Genomic DNA, 23,476 nt, shown 5'->3' with positions numbered 1-23,476 from the left:
ATAGTAAATAGACTACCTGAGGCTGAGAGAGGTTAAGCTTCTGTGAAGAGTCCGAGGGTGTTTGTGTTTTGACTGAAAGTGGAGGGGAAACTGCCAGGAAGAGCTTTTGACTTTAAGCTTAGATTCAGGGTGAGTTGATAATGGAAAAATTAAATATGAGTGAGAAAGGTATCAAATTATGCACTAGGTATTTCTTTTTTAAAAAAGGCTTGTTCTAAAAGAATTAACTGCTTTACTGGCTGATATGTTTGGGTTCAGCTCTTTTAATAAAGAGATTATTTTTTATAATAAAAGGGAGGAAAACCTTGCTTAACTATTTTAAACATGCCTGTGACTTAAGTCTTATTGCTTTGGTCCATGTGACTGTGGCAAGCCACTGCCAATAACCCCTTGAAAGTAGAATCTGGAAAACTAAAAGCACAAAGTAAAAACAAATGTTCAAAGGGATTTATTTTAGGGGCCAGGGCAGGGGCTTGAAAGGCAGAGTGGGCAGGAGAAGGGAGAAAAAGAATAAAACCTAAAGGGAATTGCTCAATTCAATCCACTACTTCTGTATCTTTTACCCTGACAATATCTCTTACATCTCTTCCGTCATGTTCAGAATTTATAACCCTGAGGCCCAGTGAGCTACTCACCTATCTAGCGAGGACAATTCAATTATGTTGCTTAGATTCTCCTTACTTAGACAGGAAAAGAGACCATGACAGTTGTGGAAAGATTTTGAATAATAAGCAATAAGAAAACAAAGGAACTTCTTAGCCTTCAATTATCCAAACAACACAATTAACCAGACTCTTCTCCTCCCCCCTATTCCCTATGCATTCCAGTCAACTGAGGTCACAGTGGACTGGGATTCAGATGTATGTTTGCTGGAAGTTTTTTTTTCCTGGCACTAATCTCATAGTATCTGAGTTATAAATTATACTCATTAAATACTTTCTAGAGATTCAAACGAAATGAAAAAGAAAACAAAGTGCCTCCTACTTTTTCTGTGAAAATAGAGACCTTCTTATCTTAGTCCAAGTTGGGCCTGTTATTTTGGAATGACTAAACTTGGAGGTGGTTCTCTACCCTTCCTTAGGGTTCACATCCATTGCAGTTTACATTCAAATGGCCTTTTTGGTGATAGCTGTGTAAAGAACAAAACTTATGAAAGTTACTTCCCAGGGGACTCCTTACACTGGAATTAGGCTCGAATAACCCCGTAGACTGGTCATCCTCAGAGGTATAGTCATTCACTAATTTCTTGCCCAAGCAGAACAATTTGTTGAACTGGAGTGAGCTTTTCCATTGCCTCACCAATAGAAGATTCCAATCTCACAGCCATTCACTCCTGGGGGGGAGAAAGAGAACACAGTGAGTATACCTTCTCCATCCTAGGCCTTTCACAGGATTTCAATATGAATGACTCCAAGCCACACAATGCCACTCTACATGAAAAGCTTGCAAATTGCTAAACTTTCCTGGATCACTGAACAAATAAACATTATATTTGTCAGGTTTGCATAATTAGATGTTGCTATTTATAAGGGTTTTTACAAATTTAAGAAAAAAGGGGGCATGTTAATATATAAGTAATCCTCAACTTACTAATGAGATGTGTCCTAAACATTTATAAGTCAATGATTCGGAACTTGGAATGCCTTGCTCCATAGAAACTGTGTTATATATATGTAGTGGTCAGGTTTCTAGGCCAGTCCACAAAGGCTGATTTAACCCACATGGAGCAGTTATATTAGAGCTCTGGCAGAGGTCCTAGGTCCTGAGAGCAGAAGGAAAAGCATGCTTTCTTCCCATTCTTTGTGTCCAAAGAAAACCCAGAGCAAAGGTTTAAAAGTGGGGGAATCTATAAACTGACTTTTCCACTCCCATACTTGTTTTCACCCTTCTCCCATCTCCCAGGGATCCATTGCTCTTGTGTTGTCTGAAGACCTCCACTATGACCTTCGATTCTCCATAACTGCCAAACTTCCTCATTTCTCCTGGTCCCAACCAAAATGAAATTTCCAGGTGCTCCTGAACATCTAGCTCAGTTCACCTTCACTCTGATATGAGAAATTAATCACCCCTTACTCTCCAAAAGGTCTATCTATGATTGAAAGGCTCATCAACCCCAAATAGCCCAGTTGGTGAAATTCTAGGGCAAGTAACTAGATGAAGTGATAACCTTTAGAAAGGTTTGAAAAGTGGTAGATATTTGGGGACATGAGGAAGGAGCTACTAGGGAGACAGCAGGGCCCTGCTTGAGAGGCAGCCACAACAGTCAGTTCACCAAAGCTGTGCCCCTTTCACAGCATTTTTCTTTCCTCCCGGTCTGACCCCAGAGTACACAACCAGTGATGGTGAGTCAGCTGCAGTGTCTTCTATAAGCTCCAACACATTCTTAGGAACGGATAGGTTCTTGCACAGTGCCTACCACAATGCCTAGGCCATCCCACCAAAGGGAAAACCCTTCAAGAGCTTCCAAGACCTTTCTTGCTGTGAGAGAAAGAGAGACAGAGAAAGAGACCGACTGTGTGTCTATGTGTGTCTGTGTGTTTCCTTCCCCATGGGAAAAAAACGCTCCTGGAAATTAGACGAATGTGTGTCCCAGCTGCTTAATCTGCTTGTATTGACCAATAGGAAAAAAACAGAGCTAGGTCCCAGGTGGAAGGATGGCAGAGGGTGGTAAAGGGGGCTCCAGGGGAGACACATGTTCAGTACTGAAGCCTTTCTGAAGCATGAATAGTATGATTTACAGAGGGTACCTGTGATAGCTGCAGAAATGAAGATACACTGGTTTTCCTTAGGAAAGAACCAGTCATAGAGAGCGGACAAAGTTAAACAGAGATTAATGGGAAAACAGGAAGTATGTGGATGCGTTTGGTAGTTGCTGCTAGAATTGTGATTATTCTGAAACAAGGGAGCAGGAATGTGTGGAGATGCCTTAATGTTTACTTCAGAATCTTGTGATTTCTAAGTATATGTAGAGGGAGCTATAGGTCTTAGGGTCAAAGTCTCCATAAAAGAGAAAATAAGAAAGCAAGATAGAGAAGAGATACTGAGAGGAGCCCCAGAAAGCAATGGATTCCTCAGAGATAAATATATGGGGAGAATTCTTGATAATTAGGCTGTTGTTGCTGCTTCAGAATCATACCATTCTAGTAGGAGTAGGAGCAATGGGGGAAATTGTCCTGAATTCAAGCCAGGCAGTCAAGGAGTAAACAGTCTTATTTTGGTTGGCAATGCCAACCTCAGAAGGGATCAGGCAGTGCCTCCAGAGGAAATGACATAATATCCCCTCAAAGATGGTCTTGCCAATGGATCCTGGGAAAAGGGGGTCATCATAATATTGCTGTATTGCTTAGATAGATGTGAATCTCCAAAGATGTGAAGTGGCTCATCATGTGGTCCAGGTTCTTGACAATGAAACAGACAGGTGCTCCTGTCTGATAACTAGATGACATGGCCAGCCTTGTTAACATCCAAATGTGTTATCAGTGCAGGAGGCAAGGGTCTCTCAGGCCAGGGCAGCTGACCTCCCTCAGATGCAGCTTGCTCTGCAACTGGCCTCCCCACAAGGTTTTTGCTCAACTCAGTGGAGCTTGGAAATTCACCAACTTCATCACACTCTGCCAATAGAGCGTAGGCTGAGACTGGCACCCATTGCCAAAGGGAGCCCCAGCTTTGAAAATTTGGCAAACTCCTGTGCTCTGTTTTCCTGCTGGCCATTACCTTATGGCTTGTTTCTCACCAGCTGCCTTTCTGCTTTTCTTCTTTGGAAGGCTGCAATCTCCACTGGTTGTAAGCCATGGCCCACTTGCCTGTGGGGCAGGAGAGACACAAAAATAGTGAAGACCGTGGAGCAGACTAGGGCATAGGAAGACTCCAAGTGTGAACTCTACTTACCCATCTTTGCCCTCTGGTGGGGGCTGAGGAAGGGGCTTCGTGAAGCCTTTTTTTCCAACCAGCCAGAAGGTCTCTTCTGTGCCTTTGCCCTTATTATAGAAAATACAGAAAATCTTAAATGTGCTATAACCAACTTTCCCAAAGATGTGCTTCTGATCAATGGGGTATAAGCATTCAGTCTGGCTCAGAAATTGCCTCTGCTTTCCCCTTATCACCACTCCCTGGAGTCTTCCTTCCTACACAGCTTCCTTGCTATATATACCTGTGCCTCAGGCAAGCTCCATAAGCTGACACAGCAGGCAGATGAAAAGCGAACACCATTTGGGGGAACCTGGGTGGCTCAGTCAGTTAAGTGTCCAACTCTTGATTTTGGCTTAGGTCATGATCTCAGGGTCATGAGATCAAGCCCTGCCTTGGGCTCCACGCTGAACATGGAGCCTGCTTAAGATTCTCTCTTTCCCCTTCTCCCTCCGCCTCTCCACCCTCTCTAAAAAAAAAAAAAAAAGAAAAAGAAAAGTGAACACCATTTGAAGCTGTCATCCAGATGTTTTGTCTACCCACTGCCACACAGCTCCATCGTTGGGAACATGTTGTTGTTTGGCTTCATAGTAACCAAACATCTGGATGCTGAATTCAAGATTTTGTTTGTCATTTTTGCCCTGATCTTTTGGCCTTAGGCATCCCATTGTCTTTCCTGTCTAGAGTACATATATTCAGAGTCTACCTCCCCCAAATACTCACCATCCAAAGGCTCTCACAAAACCCAAAAATTGGAATAGTAATGGAAAGCAAGCTGTGCAGGCCAGGGCATCCTGGCTGCTTAGAGAGGTCTACATTTCTGCAGTGTTCTTTTCTTCCTGCCAAGGGATTCTCACAGGTAGAGAGAGACCCCAGGGAGGCCTCCATCTACAGCCCAGTTCCTTGGTTGTCAAGAACCATGGGTATGAGAAGAGAAAGGGAGTGTAAACTCCAGCTGGTCACCCCAGAGCCTAAGTGATGACCTCAGAGGAGCCAAGTTTTCTGTCTCTGCTTTGCCCTCCCCTTTTTCTAATAAACCCTCCTCTCAATGTGTTTCACTCTCCTCCTTTCAACTGTCTTTCATCTGTTCTTTCATTTCCTCCAATCCATAAGGAAAAAAAATGTGTTTACTAAGACTGAGAAAAGTAATGGGATGTGTTTCCAACTCATTAATCTGAAATATGGTCTCACTCTTGGCTGATCTCATTTGGAACAGTTCTAAATTGTTTAACTTAGAAATTCCAATTAGGTTGTCCCCCCTTTAAATATCAAATCCATTGTTCTCTATTTTACATCACATATATTCTTCCCTTAACAATAATGACAACAACCATAATAATAATAATAAGCACATTTAATGGAAGACTCTCAAAGCATTTTGCAGATACTTGGTTCAAGGCTCTGAACAAGCCCACTATAGGCAAGTAGGAAGAGAATACCACAACAGCCCAATCTTCACTAGCTGGCAACCAACTCACTCTAAACCTCAAATAATTGGACTGTTTGGAGCCACTCTGTTTTCAGAAGAAGTGAACAACTTTAAAATATACTCATATCCCTCATTCTTACATTTATTCTACCCTCACTGTACCAGGTGTGGAAAAACAGAAATGGCTCTGTCCTTCAGGAGCTCACAGTGCAGTTAAATAAAAACACTGTCAGGCCATGTTTTGGGCTCTAAATACAAGCCCAAATCTTCTGCCTCCTAAGCTCTTTTCCTCACAGTACCTAGTGCAGTGTCTCATACAGAACAGTTGCTCAGTAGATAGACTGTTCCATTCACTGGAAAACTCAACCCTTGAGCACTTGGAATACTCAGGTGTCAATGGACCTCACTTTGCTAAAACATACTCTTAAAGCTCAAACTTGAGGATCCCAACCCCCAGGCATATTTGGCTGTTTGTCTTGAGATCTAGAGGCTATCAGGATAGTGTGCCAATCCCCAAGGGAGATTTGTGGATGCCAGGATTGTCCAGATATTTGGGTGAGTCCTGGGACACACACTGGTATGCCAAAACTAATGGTTGCAAAAGAGAATGGGAGTGTTATGGACTCAGGCAAGCTTCCAAATCAAAGAGTATGCAGGGGAGCCCCAGGGGCTCTCTGAGGTTTTGGAGCCCATCCAGGAGAATTCTTAGAATCCTAGCTCTCTGTTTACCCACCCTATTTCCAAAATTCTGCAGAAGAGAGAGAAAGGGAGGGAACAAGCTGCAACAACTAAAATCTAAAGCACACCCTTGACTTGTTATCAATCCCTAGGCAGTCCCAGAGACAACCCCCCCCCCCACCAAATAATAGCATCTTCCTTTGGCCTGACACTTTAAAGACACTTTGGCATCTCCTGTCTTTTTTAATTCTCACAAAAACTCTGGAAGGTGCGTTTATTATTAACGTCATTCTGCAAATAGGGACACTGAGTTTCATGGAAATTAAATGACTTGTCAATAAGCAGGCATAGCTGGAACTTGAACCCAATTTTACTGAACTCCAAGTTTTATTTATTTTCTTTTTACTACGACTTAGCTATTTTTATTGAGGTATAACTGACATACAGCATTATATTAGTTTCAGCTGTACAATATAATGATTTGATATGTATATATATTGTAAAATGCTCATCATAATAAGTCTAGTTAACATCTTAGACTCCAAATTTTAAATGCTCTTCCTTCTATACCACATAATTTTTCCAACACACTGGAGTCAAGGGACAGGTCTAGAGGCCAAAAAGCAACTGTTGGGAATTTTATAGTTTGTGAATAATGAGCTTCCTGATAATCACAGGTCAGAAGAGGACTCTATGTGAAGAAATGGAAGCACAGAAAGGATAAAGTTACTTGTCCAATGTCACACATTGAGTCATTGATGGGATGAGAATTACAGACCAGACCTTCTGACCTTCATGACTCTGCCAATACATCCTCATTACTTCTTTTTTTTCTTAGAGAGGGAGGTGGGGAGGGGCAGGAGGAGAGGGAGGTGGGGAGGGGCAGGAGGAGAGGGAGAGAGAGAGAGAGAGAAAATCTTAAGCAGGCTCCATGCCCAGCACAGAGACTGATGCAGGGCTCCATCTCACAACCCCGAGATCATGACCTGAGCCAAAATCAAGAGTCAGACGCTTAACCAACTGAGCCACCCAGGTGTCCCCAACCTCATTACTTCTTAGCTCAATTGCTGGTATGTGTGTGTGTGCGCACATGTGTGTGCACATGCTTACTCATGTGCAAACTTGTGTATGTGAGTGTTAGGAGTTGACAATAGGGCTGGAAGAGGTTGGGGAAAAAAGAGAAATCACAAATAAAACAGGACTACTGCTTAGGGGCCTGAGAATCAAATACTATTTAGCCCCAGAATTCAGAGACAAGGTCACAAGTGTCCACCTCTGGCAAGGACATAAACTGGCTGAGAACAACCATTTAGGAAAGTCTTCTCAGAATGTAAATCTACCTAAGAGGCCCTAGTAAATACAATTGATAAGCCTCAAAATATACAAAGTCTCAGCAAGAAGCTTCGAACTTGTCAGTAAAACAGTAACTAAAATAGGATTCATGTAAGAGAAGAGGTAATAAGATGACTTATCACCAGGCCATTAGGAGAGAAATATTGAAAAGGGCAGAATTGGCTAGTTAAGCACTGATGATTTGTTGCCAGTAGAGTACAAAAGGGGGTTGGAGTGGGCAGGACAACTCCCCAGAGAGGCTGAGCTTGTCATCTCTAATGAGTCCTCCCCCAATCTACCTCAGCTTCCTCAGTTTGATGTCTTTCTTTGTAAACCCCACCCACCTAATTACTCAACTGCACTATGTTCTCTTTTCTCACCCAACCCAATCCACACTTTTGATTCCCACTAGGGGAAACAACTTAAAGTGTCATCACCCCAATGAAGGGGATGGAATGGGAAAAGAGTGTTGTTCCTGGATCTAATCCTTGAGCCCAAGAGAAGAGGCTCTGATGAAGGAATTTCAAATATCAGCCAGCTTGAAAGAGAGGATGTTTTCAACCATCGTCTTGGCCATCACACCTGGCAGGCTATCAAATGTGGTCCTTCTGACCCATGTACTAAAGCGATTCTTGCTTTCCAACAACACAGAGTGAATGAGGGATGGAAATGTTGAATCAGAATTTCTGAAGCGTACTGGTTGATATGGTCTTATTGGGGATATATTGCATGCCCCCAAAGAACAAGGAATCTCCTGTCCCCCAGTCCTTACTATGTAATGTCCAATACCTGCCTCTGGTCAGGGGCAGGGGTACAGAGGCAGAAAGGATCTCCCATTTTCTCCCTTCCTTCTTTGGTACTTCTTATTCTCTTCTTCACATTGCCCCTTCCTTTCCCCTGGGGCCCCCTCTCTTCTCTCTCAGTATCTCCCTCTCCATCAGGAAGCCTCTACCACCTCAATAAGCATGGCCTGACGTGGCCTTAGGGGAAGCCTCTCCCTGCTTCTTCCTCCAACTTGCTGTAGCAGGTTCCCAAATTCCCTGGGGTAAGGGAAATTGTGAAGCTGCAAAGGGCCCTTTTGAAGTAGTCCTGCTTTTGTACTCAAAACACCCAAAGATATAATGCTTCCTGACTGGAATTTGGGGGGCAATAAAAACCATGGGGTGGGGGCATATTTTCCTTTTCAGTTTCAAAAGTGTCACCTCTTTAGCTCTTCAGCTTTTAAATGATGGAATCTGTGCCCAGCAATACAGACAGGAAAGTGCCTCAGGAAATAAAGCCACCTTTGTCCTCCTCTGCTAAGAAATGTCAATATATAGAGGGATCACAAAAGCCTTGAGTGATGTGATTCACTGTTCAAGTAATTTTGCCACTCCTATCATCTCACTGAGTTCTCTGCAGAGGTGGGAAAGGAACCTCTGTCCCCTCATAAATGACTCATCCCATCTGCTAGAAGATATTAGGATCTATTGGAAGAGACAAACCAGAATTAGCCAGAAAAGTAACTGATCAACCAGAATCAAGCCTTCCAACCTTTAACTTCTGAAATCCTTTTACACGTAAATTGCCACCATTTGAGGAAGGCTTGTTAATGACAGGAACAAATTGTGCATCACTCAGTACCTGGGTTTTGCTTTGCCCAAGTATAATCACTGAGAAAATAATTTTCATGCACAATGGTACCGTAGAAAGGGTACTGAGTGGGAAGTCAGACTTCCTGGGTTTTGGCCTGATTCTGCCATCAATTGACTGTGTGACCCTTACCAAGTTACTTCACCTCTCTGGGCTTTGGTTTTTCATCTAAAAATGAAGAAGTTAGATGATTAGCTCTCTAGAGTCTCTTACAAATGGGGAAGTCAGGGGCTCTGGGATTATCCAGAGAAGATGAAAAGAATCCAGTGGAGATGGCAAAAAAGAAAGAAAGAAAAGGGAAAATTATCCTAATCCTGAATCCTAGATCAAGGGATAGTCCTAGCAGAAAGAAAAGGTGCTACAAAATGTTTGTCTTTCACAGGAACTGACTTTATTCCTCCTGGTCCTTTGGGGAAGACATAAAGCCTCTCTGTAAATGGAAGGGGGTCAATGGTGTGGATGAAAAATTAGAAATGTGGCCACTGAGCAAGCAAATAGAAAACACAAACTCACTAATACTTTAGTTTATTGAATCATGTCTGGAACTGCCAAAGAGTAAACAAAATGGAAGTTAGAAGATCTAAATAAATAATAGTGCAGCTCATTGAAAACCCAAATTCTGGGCAATCCTTTAAGAGAGAAAGATGCAGCTCATAGTCTGAAAAATTCAGAAGGAGTTCTAACAATCCTCCTCACTGTGGCCATATTTTAAAGAGAAGAAAATCAAAGCAAAAAGGAACAATCTCTTGGGAACCACAAATAGGGCTGGAAATTCTGCCCAAATTATAGCTCTAAGTCTCAGACATCCAGGTAAACTCTTTCAGCAGACCATGACCTCTCCAGAAGCAGGTGTGTCCAAGTGGTTTGATTTAAAAAAAACAAAAACAAAAACAAAAGGACATTATACCCTGAGCTCTGTCGTTCCTCGAAGCTCCACTTCATAGCCTTCACTCAGAGCTCGAAGAATTGTCACGGTGCTGTGACTGACATGAATGCGGTAAGCTGTAAAAGAAAGACAGACATGACTTTGGATCCTTCCAGGTAAAATCAATGAGAAAATATTAATGTAATAAATGCCCCCCACTCCTAAATGAATAAGACCCTAAGAAAAGTCCCCGAGAGGGAGCTTCAGTTAGGGTTTCACAGGAGGAATGGGGAGTGGTGGCCTTCCTCACCAGGCCCAAATAAGGTGTTAGCTATAGCACCTATCAGCCTCCTAGACACTATCTCAGATGAAAGGCCATGCAATAGAAAGGTGTTAATTTAACTCGACTGTGATTGAGAAACCGGCTACCACTACTGTGCTCTCAGCTGAAATGGGACCTCCTCAGAGGGAAGTTAGGTTTCAGCAGCTTCTTCTACAGGCTGCTGCTAAAGCAGAGCTCCCAAGGTCTGCCTATCCTACTTAAGAGACAACAGGGTGTCTTTTTACATACACATCCATACAACTATCTTCCAATATTGCTGCACTGAAAATAGAACGTCAAGAAAAAATGTCCCAAGACCTTGGTCAACATTCTGTGGCAACTGTACATTTATAGCTTTCCTTTGGGTGGATGCATCTAGATGTATACACACACGAATGTATTATTTTCCAACTAGTGAGCCCAACCTGGGATAAGAGTGTTACATGGAGAGCTACGACTATAAATTTTATGTAGAAACTAAGTGTAATTCTTTGGTGAAGAACAATCATTTATTATTAACTCAGGTAGAATCCTTGACTTTCTTGAAAACGGTTATCCTATGAAGTAAGACCTGTTCAAGTTGAGTCTTAAATAAAAGTCCAAGACTTATTCCCACACACTTGAGAAAATAATTCTTTTAGAAGCTGAGGAACAATCTAAGTAGGAAGGCATAGGCTGGAAAGAACTGCAAGAAATTTCTGCTATGTGTTCTTATAATACTTTCACATAATAACATAATAACTTTCCTTCCAGCTCAGTACTGTTGTTTGTATCTTCCTCACTAAGTCATGGTCACCCAAAACCTCTGCTCAAAAAGGGTTCCTAAAAGCCACCTGCTCATCTAGGTGCCCCTTGCCAGCTCCGTGTATGCCATTCTAGCATCTGGTTGTCAGTCATAATCCTACTAGTGGGGAACACAGGTCAAAAGAGAGAGATAGCTCCTTCCAACGAGCACCCAGGTATGTGGCAAGGAGAATCACTCCAGGACTGGGTCACTAGTTACTTCCATTCCAGAATCAGTGAATTCAACTGGGCATAATGGAGATATTTACGAAATTAATTTTTAATAGACCTCTGACTTGTCCTAGTCTCATATCCATCATGAGGCTACCTCTTTACAAATCTTCAATCAGGTGTGGAGCTTAATGCTCTATTTTGGTCACAGTCATTAGTTTCCAGAAAAGCACACTAACCAGCTCCTTTAGTGCTGAGACCACATGTGTCTGCTTCTTTGTATCCCTCACAATGCATTCCTTGCATAGTCAGTGCTTAATAAACACCTGCTGTGTATGATTCACTCCATTTTCTTCTTCCTAACTCATCACTGGACAAGGTGCTGCCTAAATCTGAAAATTCAATTTCTGCTCTCAGCTCTACATTTCCAATGTGAAATGAGTGGAGTTTCCCCGGTGCAGACCAGAATATGACTTCAGTCTTCTACAAGCTTACATCAGTCCAGAGTGCTGTGCCAAATCTGCATTGCGGTTCCATGATCAATTTCACTTCATCTTGGGTTGCACTTCAAGAACAAAGTCATATGCATGCAGCGGTTCCTGGATGACTACTTCCATGGCTTCTGCCATGTCTGTGGAGTTCGAAGACTTTCCCAGATGTCAGAAAATTTATTCTGACAACAGCTTCTGAGTTCCGTGCTGCCTCCTTAATCATGGCTGCACAGGCTAGATTGACTAAGACTGGACCCATTGTGCAAGCCTGTTTCTGCACATGAGTGATGAGGAGTGGGGTCAGATAGGGCACCACCCACTGTGATATAGGCCCACCATATCATCAGAGACTAGTTTGCGTAGACTGCTGGAGTTTGGGAAGAGCTTGTCTTGCCTAGTAGCTGTCAAAACCAGGGCTGCTAAGAGCTTAAGTGTTTTTTTTAAATAGAAAACCCATGAAAACTGTATATAGAACTTATTATCATTTTCTATGCTTTCCTATATTAGCATAAACAAATTGCTTTGCTCAACCATGATAAAGGGAAAGACATGTTGTGATTCTGACATCGCCTTAGTAGTGGCCGTAAATAACCCATAAAGAGGTGCCGGCAACAGACAGATGGCATAAGGATTTGTACAGTTTTATTCTCAAAGAAGGCGAGGGGGAAGAAATGGTATCTTTTTTTTTTTTTTTTTAAAGATTTTATTTATTTGACAGAGCGAGATACACAGCGAGAGAGAGAACACAAGCAGGGGGAGTGGGAGAGGGAGAAGCAGGCTTCCCGCTGAACAGGGAGCCCGATGCGGGGCTCGATCCCAGGACCCTGGGATCATGACCTGAGCCAAAGGCAGACGCTTAACGACTGAGCCACCCAGGCGCCACCAAGAAATGGTATCTTTGACACCACGCCTGTTTTGATAAAAACTACAGATTTTATATACAGGCAAATTGGAATTGACTATTTCAGATTTCCAAGCTCCTTAGGTTGAGGGATTATTGCTAGCTAAATTCAAGGGGCCTATTTGATAAAACCAGAACTCCTAGGATCCTAACAAGTTCAGAGAGAGGACTAGAGCAGCAAACAGCAGTTGGGTGGGAGGCAGCTGATTCTGGGTGTGTCTCCACAAACTAAATGAAAAACTAAAAATGCCAGTCCCTTACTTTTTCTTTTTTCAACATGACTTCCCCACCAGGCTGGCCAATTTTTTTCTGTACCCACGGGACATTTTTAGTTGTTTTGATCAAATTGACTGACTTTTTCAGTGTCACTTAGCTACAGCTTCATTTCTAGGACAAGAAAGGTACATGTTTAATCCAATATCACCCCCTACTGGCTTGCCATTAGAGACCAGGAAATATGTGTATAAAATCTTATTCTTCTCAAATTATTTTTTATTTAAAAAAAAAAAAACATTAAAACATCAGGTATCCTGCTCTTCTTCCCCCTCTTGAAAATCACTTTTCCAACAGTAGGAGGTTACCATCCCATCCCATCACTTAGGTACTCACGTAAGCCTGTTGATTCCATCCGAGAAGCTGTGTTCACAGTGTCTCCAAACAGGCAGTATCTGGGCATGGTGAGGCCCACCACTCCAGCAACAACTGGCCCTGTAGAGTAGCAGTCAGTTGGGGTTATAGTCAACAGGTATATATCCAATGCTAATAGAGGAACACTGCCAAGGGAAGGAATGTAGCTGCATAAAAGAACAAAGTTGCTACCAAATAGCTCTGGGAATCTGATGGAAGTCCTACAATGAGTAATAAACTCTTTGCCCTACAAGAAAGCAAGTTTATAATGATGCAGACATGACTACACTTCTGATTTACACTCTTGTTCCAAGTCACAGTTACACCCAAGATACTTATATCTGTCAACAGGGACAAATAAGCATAAAAGCCAAACCAGAAAGGCCCAGGTAGGGACTCAGGATCCAAGCGTGTTTGTTGTAATAAAAAAAAAAAAAAATGTGACCCTTTCTTATGTCTTAGGGTAGGAAGGAGGGATCTCATGGGGCTATTTATTTCCCAAGAGAATTATTGCTAAGACAATTGGAAAATCTGAAAAGAAGTAGAATTGACTTTCAATCCTTTGTGTTAGGGGCATGGACAAGCAGCATATATAGATAAGAATATATTCTATTTGCCCTTAGAATGTGTTTTGTTCTTACATTTTAATATGGCCATGTTAGGTGTTCAGACAGTGAACATTACTTGATAAAACTTCAGCAACCATACTGAAAACCTAATTCAGGAGTATCTAAAAAGTTCTCCACCCTTACTTTTCTGGCCTCTGTTCTCTTTCTATTTAAAATTGTTCAGCATTATGTTTTTGCTATTTCCTGAGTTAAAGAAAGTAATTAAGGGCACCTCGGTGGCTCAGTCAGTTAAGCGTCTGCCTTCGACTCAGGTCATGATCCCAGGGTCCTGGGATTGAGTCCCATGTCAGGCTCCCTGCTCAGTGGGGAATCTACTTCTCTGTCTCCTTCTGCCCCTCCGCCTTGTTCGTGAGCACTCTCTCTCTCTCTTTCTCAAATAAATAAAATCTTTCAAAAAAAGAAAGTTAATGAAGTGTTTTTGTTTCAAAAATTTCTTTCTTTAATTTATAAAGATAAAAATAAGTAAGAACTACAAAACTTATGTTTTTCATTTTAATTCATTTCTCACCATTCATATGCATTCATTGAGTACTGAGCTAGGCACCAAGGGGAATAAAAAAGAAGTGTAACACATGGTCTCAGTTCTTTAGGAGTTTATAGTCTAATTAAAGAGAAGAGACTACTAAACAGGAAGTAATTAAGCAACAACCCAAGACAAAGTATGGTTGAGGTAAGATAAATGGTATAGAAGTGGGACTGGAAGTCAGCATACAAGTGGTAGTTAAATCATAGACATGAATGAGAGGAGAGTATGTAAGGGGAGAAAAACAGTGGATGAAAGCCAGAACCTTGGGGAATATCAATATTTAAGGGACAGATAAAGACAGAAGAGATTATCAGACAATGGTAGAAAATGAAAGCCAGGTGGGAGTGGGTTGAGAAACAGAAATCAAGACGTGCAGAGAGCAAGGGGACCACAACTCAGAGCTTTGCAGAAAATGGGGGAACAGCCACAGTTAAAGAGCAGGAGTTGCCAAGACAGCCAGTGAATGAAATGGAGAAAAAGCATTCAGAGAGTGAGGAGCATGTCATAAAAGCCAGTTGAGGGAAGTTTTAGGCACAAAGTAATCAGGGGCACACTACCCTTTTTCTAGTCTTCCCTTGAGGCACATAGGAAATGTTGGCTCTAACAAGAAAGGTAGATTGAAAGGGTTTGGTACCTAGAACAAGGACTGCTTCCCACTGGGGTAGTGCAGGTGCTGGGAAGAGAGTGAAAGTTGGGTAGGCATAAAGAAATTAGGCAGCACTAGACACCTGGATAATTCAGCTGCCAGTAAACAGGGAAGCACTACCCTCCCCGACCTTTTCTAATCTTCTCTTGAGGCACATGGGAATGTCTTTTCTTACTTTAGCTGGCTGTGGTTACCTGAATGCAGGCCTATTCGAATCCGGACTGGCACCTCTGGCATGTGTCTCATCTTAAAGGTACCCACAGAGCTCAGGATATCTAGGGACATGTTTGCAATCTCAGCTGCATGCCGACTGCCATTCCTCTTTGGGAGGCCTGAGGCCACCATGTAAGCATCTCCAATGGTCTCTACCTGGGAATCAGGGGAAATAGAATTAGCAGGGAAATAAGTGTGTGTGTGTGTGTGTGTGTGTGTGTGTGTCACAGTTTAAGTGGTATGAGGGAAGCTTATTGTACAGTGAGGAAGATGGAGAGAGACTGTCAGAGGTTCAAGGTCTGGCTACATATTAGAATCATTTAAGGAGCTTCAGGGAAAAAAAAAAAAATGATGTCTAGGTCCCACACCCATAGATTCTGACATACGCTACTTTGCAGTTTCCTGGCTGGCCCTAGAGAACTATCAGGCCCCAAGTAATTCTTGGGGGAAGGAAAAGGGACATTTCTGAGAGTATCCATAGATGTCCATGGAAGAACACCCTAGGAGAAGGTGCATAAGGCACTCCTCTAGCAAGCATCTCTCTCAAAGATTTGGTAATGAGCTAGGGCAGCCTTAAGGCAAGTATAGAGAAAGGGAAAGGAATGAGGTGGAAGAGACTTTTCCTTCTGCTTTGCATTGCTAATATGATGAAGTTAGTTTATAGTCCCTTGGGTATGAGAACTGAGTCTTTTTTCCATTAGCCACCCCCTCCTCTCCTAGTGCCACCTCTCAAAAGGGCAGCAGTATCTGCCCTCAGCTGCTTTGAGCTGGACACCTGTAAAGAAAGGCAAATCTGTATTCCTCATTTTCCCAAAAGAAGTGTGCTCACTCTTTTAGGTGACTAGTAAGTTGAAGCATTTCAAGTAAATCCAAAAGATAAGTAAGCTGGAAGGACTTCCATGAAATGTGCCAGTCAGACTGCTAGTATAAGTTTGGATCCAGTTAAAATCCATGCTTTTCTGGAGAAGTGCAATAGTTAAGACCACGAAACTGTGATGTCATACTGCCTTGGTTAGACTCCCAGATGCACCATTTACAAACTGTGTGGCCTTGCCAAGTCACTTAACTTCTCTGTGCTTTAGTATCCTTATTTGTAAAATAGGGATAATGACAGTACCTACCTTATAGAGTTTTCTAAGGACTGAATAACTTAATATATGCCAAAGCACTTAAAACCTACCTGGTGGATAAGTGCAAGCTATCATCATCATCATTATCATCACCAAACTGATATGTCTTGACACATGCCATGGGATGGTGGCTATGACTCAGCTCCAGAGAGAGTTTAGTAATCAGCAATAGGCCTCTCATCATGACTTTCTATATAGCCAATAACAGTGATGCTTTGAACCCATGGGACTTTGTACCTCTCCATGCTTCCATCCAGGGCCTCCCTTTCCTGGTGCAATTGGAGAAAAGGATCTCTGCACAGAGGAAGGCAACAGGTACAATGTGAATGCTATATGGGAGGGAGAGACTCACTGGCTGGCCATTATCAAAGAATAGTGGTTGACTCTTCCCCGAAACGAGTCAGTCACTCAGGAGCCCCACAGACATGGATGAGGAGATTAGAAGGGCAGGGAGCATGGGCACTACCTAGCCTTGGTGAGAGACTGCTGTGAGGGACTGTGGGCGGCATGAGCCAGCAGAAGGACACAGAAAGGGCAGAGGAAGTATAGAAAGGGGTCTGGTTGAGATTGGGTGGTAGCAGGAGAACGGAAACTGAAAACAAATCACCAGCTTTGTAATTCTGCAGTAACCTTCTCACTTCCATTTCAGATTATCAAGTGCCAGGGAGGTGATTCCAATTTTACAGGTAAAGAAAATGAAAACACAAACAGGTTTGGTGACTCACTGCTGGTTCAATTTTATTTCCTTTGCACTGTTGTTTTTAATAAGCAGGACTGAAAAATTAGATTTCATTTTTGGATTTGTATAGCCCTGCTCTATCCTGGAAACAGACCACTAACTCCCTACTGCAGCCACAAAGTACCAAAATATCCTATGGCCTCATCCCTAAGACTTCCACCAATTGTCTGAACAGTATCAGCTGCATTGATTAAACCAGTGGCTGTGTTACTGCCCACGCTGAATCATCTTTGATTTTAGTTTCAACTGAATTAGCTTTTGGTGATTTGTTTTTCTCTTCAGGCTGCTTGAGATCAACAAGTTAAGACAGGTAGTCTGATTCCATGGATTTTTTCCTCCACTGTGGTTTCCATGTGTGCTTCTTGATTAGTTTGCAGCTCCGGCTGATTGACAGGTATAATGTCTATTTCTGAGACCTATTTAGGTAGCTTGGCCTAACCCTGAGGCTCTCTACCTGACCTGAAAGGGCCCTGTCTAATCTGAGATAAACATACTGCCCTGTGTGTGATTTGAGAGTTGGAACATTTCAGACTACTGTGAAGGATCCAATGAATGGAGGTACTCATTCCCCAGCTCTACCTTGGTTCCTGGGACAGAGGAGCTGTCTAAAGTTTGGGATGCCTGGGGCATATTTCTCCATCAATAAGACAAGTATCCATGTTGCAGAAACGTGGAAATGGCCTTGCACAGCTATAAGATTTTTAGTCATTTTCTGCCTAGAGATAAGACAACACATAAAAGTCAAGAGTAAGGAAGCATGGCACCCAAATGAGTGAACGTAGTCATCTGTTCTCTGCTCATCTTCTGCAATCTTGGATAGGAAGAATGGAAATTGACAGCTGGAGGGGTGGGGGGAAGGTGGGAGCAGGGGGTTGCAACCTCACGGTTAATGACTTCCCTAGACCTCAGACCACGAGGTGGGCTCTTGGTTACCCCGTAGCAATCCCAAAGAGCCTCAGGTCTAATAGGTCTCTGACCTATGTGATGCCAGAGTTCCCTCCTGTAGAAAAATGATACTTAAGGGAGCAAACCAAATGTTAACAGTATGTGTCAGAGCTACACAAGCTGTACCAAGAGGAACTCTGTAGCAGTCACCAACTACAGGCAAAGCACCCATCCTTCTTCTGTCTCCCCTTCAGTACCTAGCATGATACTGCCTACACTGTGGTTACTTAGCCACTCAAGTACAATAACCCTTTTGGCTCCAACCTCTTCTTCGTCTCAGTTCTAGGAAACAGTTCAAGAGAAATCTGACTGGCAATCTTTTGCTTGGTTCATACTGTTATTTTGTAAAATGTGAAATTTTATGCATTCTGTCTGGCCTTCATTTCAAATAAGATACTAATGGAACTGGTATACTATTTAAATTTTACTTCCTTAATCAGAGAGGGAGACAAACCATGAGAGACTCTTAACTATAAGAAACAAACTGAGGGTTGCTGGAGGGGAGGGGGATGGGGGAATGGGGTAACCGGGTGATGGGCATTAAGGAGGATACGTGATGTGATGAGCACTGGGTGTTATACGTTACTGATGAATTACTGAACTCTACCTCTGAAACTAAAATAAATAAACAAACAAATAATAAATAAATAAATTTTACTTCCTACATAACAACATTCAGTAAAATTCCACCTTTTAATTTTGGAATATTGACATCATATAAAAATTTCCCTCTAGAATATATTTCTCTGCTCAATAACTTACCTTGTAGACATCATGACTGCCAATGATGGCATCGAAGAGTGTGTACAGGTCATTGAGAAGGTCCACCACCTCAATGGGCTCACTCATGGCTGAGATGGTGGTGAAGCCCACAATGTCACTGAAGTACAAGGTGACCAAGTCAAAGCCCTCAGGTTCAACCGTGCAGCCCTTTTTGAGGGATTCGGCAACTGATCTGAAAAGTAGACACAGCTATTCCTCAGAGGACAGTGGCCTCCCTGCATGCCACACACACATCTGCTAGAACACAATTTCTCCAAAATCACTGCCAAGTAAATGAGGAAGAAGATGTCGTCTGGATGAAAACATTAACTCTTTAATTTAGTCTATTAATATATTTTGAGTGCTTATGATGAGCCAGGCACTCTGCCAGATGCTGGAATACAGCACTGAACAGACAGCCCTGGTCTGTGTTTTTGTCGAGATTTTTCAGCTTTCCTTCTTCCTCAGCTGTCCCTTCACTCAGGGAATGATCCCAGGTGGTTGCTTTGCATGAGACCAGTTTCCCCAATTATCTCCTAGAAGATCATGTTACAACATGATCAGGTGCCTTGGAAATTTTGGAAACAGTATCAACAGGTAAGGCTTTGAACTAAGGAAGGAAAAACCTAGAAAAACAACTCTGCTACTGTCCTCTAGGAGCTCAAAGAACTGACTCCTTTTAATTGGTCAGCTTCCAGGCAAAGTCATGAAGTGACACATAGAAAAACTGAAGCACCAAAAACTTAAATGACCAGCATGCTCCACAGGTAGTGGGAAATTAGGAAGGTGTGCTCTACTTCCTTGGTTTCCAATTCATCTTTGATTTGAAGTTGTGACTCAAGCCTACTGGGAAAAGAGAGGGTGCAGGACAGGGGGAGGGAACAGTTAGTTGATGGGTAATTTTTTTTTCTATTTTTAATAGAACACACTGTTACAAGGATTCACACTCCTCAGGTGTTCACACATACGGTGGTAGCATCTGTGTTAGAAGCTTTTCCGTTTTCTGTTTTTCAATTTCCAGCTCTTCAGTCCGTTCCCGAATCAAATCTTCCAAGTTGCTAGAATATTGCTCCAACATTCGAAGCATGGAATCAATGATATTGGTCTTCTTCCCTTTATTGAAAGTCTTAAACTGGAAGTAAAACAGAACAAGGAGCCAGGGGAATTTTTACTCTCCAAACTCAGAGATGATAGAGTAGGACCCCTTATCACAAATCCCTTCCTCTAAAATGCCAGGGCACAAGAAGTAAACCTAGATATAAATAGGAAAAGTCACCACTCAACCTCATTGTTACCCTGGCCCATTCACAGGGCTCTTTTTCCCTGAGTGGCTCTTCCCCCTACCCTTCTGGCTCTTTGAAGTCCGAGCAAAGGTGCTCTGGGAAGGATTCTCCAGCTCTCAGATGCTTTCACATGAGTAGTAGCCACTTCAAAGGCAATAGGATCTGGTCTTGAGCCCAGGCCATTTGTGAGTGGAATAAGGGGAGAGAGGGCAGGAGAGTACTGTTTTACCCTTCTGGATAATCAACCTACGAAGTCATCCTGACTTCTAATGCCACTGTGTTACCAGTTCTCGGACAGTGGATGGTTCCTTGACCTCTTAAATATGACCCAAGATCTACATGGTTAGATCTACCCCTATTTCTTACCATCTTACCATGGAAGTCCAGGAATAATGATGTGGTCTAGCACCTACCCTTCATGTCAGTCAGGCTCATGTAGAAATTCAACTGGTCTTGCCCCATTCTATGCCCTGATCCTTTAGAGGTGGCTGCATGCCACAGATTTTTAATGTGCCCTCCTGAGGCCCTGTCCATCTACAGAGACAGGGAGCTTGGCATAGCACTGGAATCACGAGGGGGTAGCCCCTCCTTGCTGATGTGTTCAGCATGCACAAGGCTGTGTTTACAACAATAAAAAGACTGGTGGTAGTTTTGCTGAGCAGACATCTAGGAATCTTGTCCCAATGAACCTTCTTACGCAGCTGGGCCACACATGCTCCCCTTAGCACTCAATGCCCCAAAGCTGATACCAGGAGTTTTCTTCTGAGCCTGGTCCACATCGACATGTCTACCAAGGTCCTGCAGGTAATCTCAGTATTACCTGCTCAGTAATAACCTCTCAGATGTTTAAGGCTCCCCTATTGCCTAACCCAGGGAGCCTCCCTCTCCTCCTCTTCCCGTTTAAGTTTTATTAGCTGCAGGGAGTGCGCAGACTATCCTGGTCTTTCAGACAATTTAAACTTCCACCAAAGCATTTCAGTGAAGGCAGCCCCACCAATGTCTGTTTGAAGGCTGTACAATGTGCACTCCTTCTATCTATCACCAGCTTCTCTGCTGCCTTCTGAAATAACATCTCTAGCATCAACACAAGGGCAAATGCTTTTTCTCTTGCCTCATGGAAAGTTTTCAGAAATGTGACCTTCATGGTCCTTTGCCTTTTCCATACTATTGAATACCTGTTTGAGTGTCCTCAAGAAACCCAGCCAGGCTAATGGAGGCATTGTTAGTTGGGGACATGGATGACTACATATGGAGGGCCCCTCGGGCTTTCAACCCAACTCCTTCTTTTTTCCGCCTCAGATGCCTGCCACTCACAAAGCATCTCAGTGCTGTACTCCAGCCAGGCTCAAAAGCCTCTCCACCAGAGCTGACACAGCACTCACAGAGAGCACCCTCAATTTTGGTATCCTGTAGTTTCAACAAAGCCCTAAGCTGCGTGTTCCAACATAAGAACTGCACCCTAGCTCCCCTTAGCAGGGCTCTCTCTGCCTTTTCCTCATTTCCCCCTTTCTATCCCCAACTCTAGGGAAAAAATTAGCCTCTTCAGAAATTTAGTATCTTAAGGAGAGAGTTTACCATTTTTTGTGCACTCTATTGCCTCAAGTAGTTCTCTAGGAACCTAAAAAATCTCCTGCTTTTGTACTCCCCGTTTGCACTTTCTTCAGTCATGAGCATCTTTCGAAGACCCTATGTCTTTCCTAACCCCTCAAAACCACCTGGCATCACTTCAATGGTATACTCAGCAGAGTTCTCTGGGATCTCCAAAGCAAGCATGGCTCTATGAGGACCTGCATCTATTCTATGATACCCATTTTTAACAGTCTCAATGCCATTGCCTTGCAAGTGCCCAGTGGTTCAATTCTATTTCTGAAAGGTTGGTTAGGTCAGGTTGGGGATGGTCTGGAACAGAGGTTCATATACAGAAGCACATTAAAATCAACTATTGCGCTCTTGGAGGATGTGCTGGGGATGCTCCAGTATCCAAGGCCTCCAAGTAGCCACCCCAATGCTTCCTCCCCAAGAGGAGTGATTTTTTTTTTCTCTTGCAAGAGCTTCCTTTCACAATATGATGAGAACCCAAGGAGTTAGTTTTCAGTAGGCTGGCTTTAGGATGACTTCTGGGCAGTGCTAAGATTCACAGAGTCCTTACCTGATTAAATATTTCATCAAAAGTTGGTCGCTGTTCTGCAGCTTCAGCCCAGCACTGCTTCATCAGCTGGAGACATTCTGGAGGGGCATACTCAGGAGCAACCACTGGTCTGTACACAGGAGGAGGCTTCTTAAGTCTGTCTATGATTTCTGTCCGGGAGTAAGAAGAGAAAGTTGTACAAATCATAGAAAGAGCACCAAGATTTGACAAAGATCATTGAGTTTTAGCAAAGAAAGAGGTTAACCAGGGAAAAAATCACAGAAAGGCCATCTCCTTTGCTTTTTCCTCAAGTGGCTTGAATGTAAATTGTTTCTGAGCAAAGGAAGTATTAGTCAATTGAGGAGGGGACAAGAAAATCAGTTGGGCCAGTAGTATCATTTAGGCACAGCTTTATCCTGCTTTTAGGTTTTAGGTTTTAGATGTGTCCTATCTGATGTCAATTCTAACACTACACCTCCAATGATCTGGCTCCCTTCACCTACCTCCAAATCATCTAAACTTTCCAATCCCCACAGTAGACCCACTTAGCCCTCCCTGAAGGCCCAGGCCCAGCCCAGATGCACGCTGTGAGCCCTGCCTGGCCCCTAGGAAAGAGGATTAAGAACTCCAATAAATAGTTCAAGACCTCATCTGGATCCTCCTAACTGCTTGTCCTTGAACTTCACTTTCAGTGGAACATTTACCATGTATCAGACTATGGGCTAAGGACTTTGAATGCATTCTTTCATTAGGTTCTCACTACAAACAGATGAGGTAGGAGCCCTTATTTTTACTTTACAGAAGGTGAAAATGAGGAACAGAGAGAAAGTAAATTGTTCAAAGTCACATGGCTAGCTAGGGGTGCCTGGGTGGCTCAGTTGTTAAGCGTCTGCCTTCAGCTCAGGTCATAATCCCAGGGTCCTGGGATCAAGCCCCGCATCGGGCTCCCTGCTCGGCAGGAAGCCTGCTTCTTCCTCTCCCACTCCTCCTGCGTGTGTTCCCTCTCTCGCTGTCTTTCTCTGTCAAATAAATAAATAAAATCTTTTTTAAAAAAACAAAAACAAAACAAAGTCACATGGCTAGCAAGTGACAGAATTTGAATTTGACCCCAGGCAGTCTCAATCTACTACATTGTCCAGCTTCCAAATGCCTCAGACTTCAACTGGGAGTTCCAAAACTCCCTATTCAGACCCAAAAGCCATTAGTGACTGAGAAGTCCAGATCAGGCAGACTGACAAAGAGTGAAAACTCCCTGGAAGTAGGAGGAAATAGTTAGCCTTCAATGTCCTCAGCAACCCACACTGGACCTCAAACTGTTCTCTCTGCTTCCAGCCTAGC

General features: G+C 43.0%; 1 protein-coding gene across 1 annotated transcript in view; it reads right to left on the bottom strand.

Annotated features, from left to right (window-relative positions):
* Positions 1–335: 335 nt before the first annotated feature.
* GUCY2F (guanylate cyclase 2F, retinal) overlaps positions 336–23,476 on the bottom strand; it is an 89,627-nt gene continuing 66,486 nt past the window's right edge. The window contains exons 11-19 of the mRNA XM_032392820.1: positions 22,160–22,308; positions 19,696–19,859; positions 18,728–18,920; positions 15,133–15,307; positions 13,120–13,218; positions 9,885–9,979; positions 3,889–3,977; positions 3,715–3,803; positions 336–1,333 (exon numbers count right to left, since the gene is read on the bottom strand). Of these exons, the coding sequence (XP_032248711.1) occupies positions 3,716–3,803; positions 3,889–3,977; positions 9,885–9,979; positions 13,120–13,218; positions 15,133–15,307; positions 18,728–18,920; positions 19,696–19,859; positions 22,160–22,308 (1,052 nt within the window). The 3' untranslated portion in view covers positions 336–1,333; position 3,715. The remainder of the gene's footprint in view (positions 1,334–3,714; positions 3,804–3,888; positions 3,978–9,884; positions 9,980–13,119; positions 13,219–15,132; positions 15,308–18,727; positions 18,921–19,695; positions 19,860–22,159; positions 22,309–23,476) is intronic.

Source organism: Phoca vitulina, unplaced genomic scaffold (genome assembly GCF_004348235.1).
Source record: "Phoca vitulina isolate PV1807 unplaced genomic scaffold, GSC_HSeal_1.0 scaffold69, whole genome shotgun sequence".
NCBI classification, from domain to species: domain Eukaryota; kingdom Metazoa; phylum Chordata; class Mammalia; order Carnivora; family Phocidae; genus Phoca; species Phoca vitulina.
This window is presented reverse-complemented; position numbering and strand designations above follow the sequence as displayed.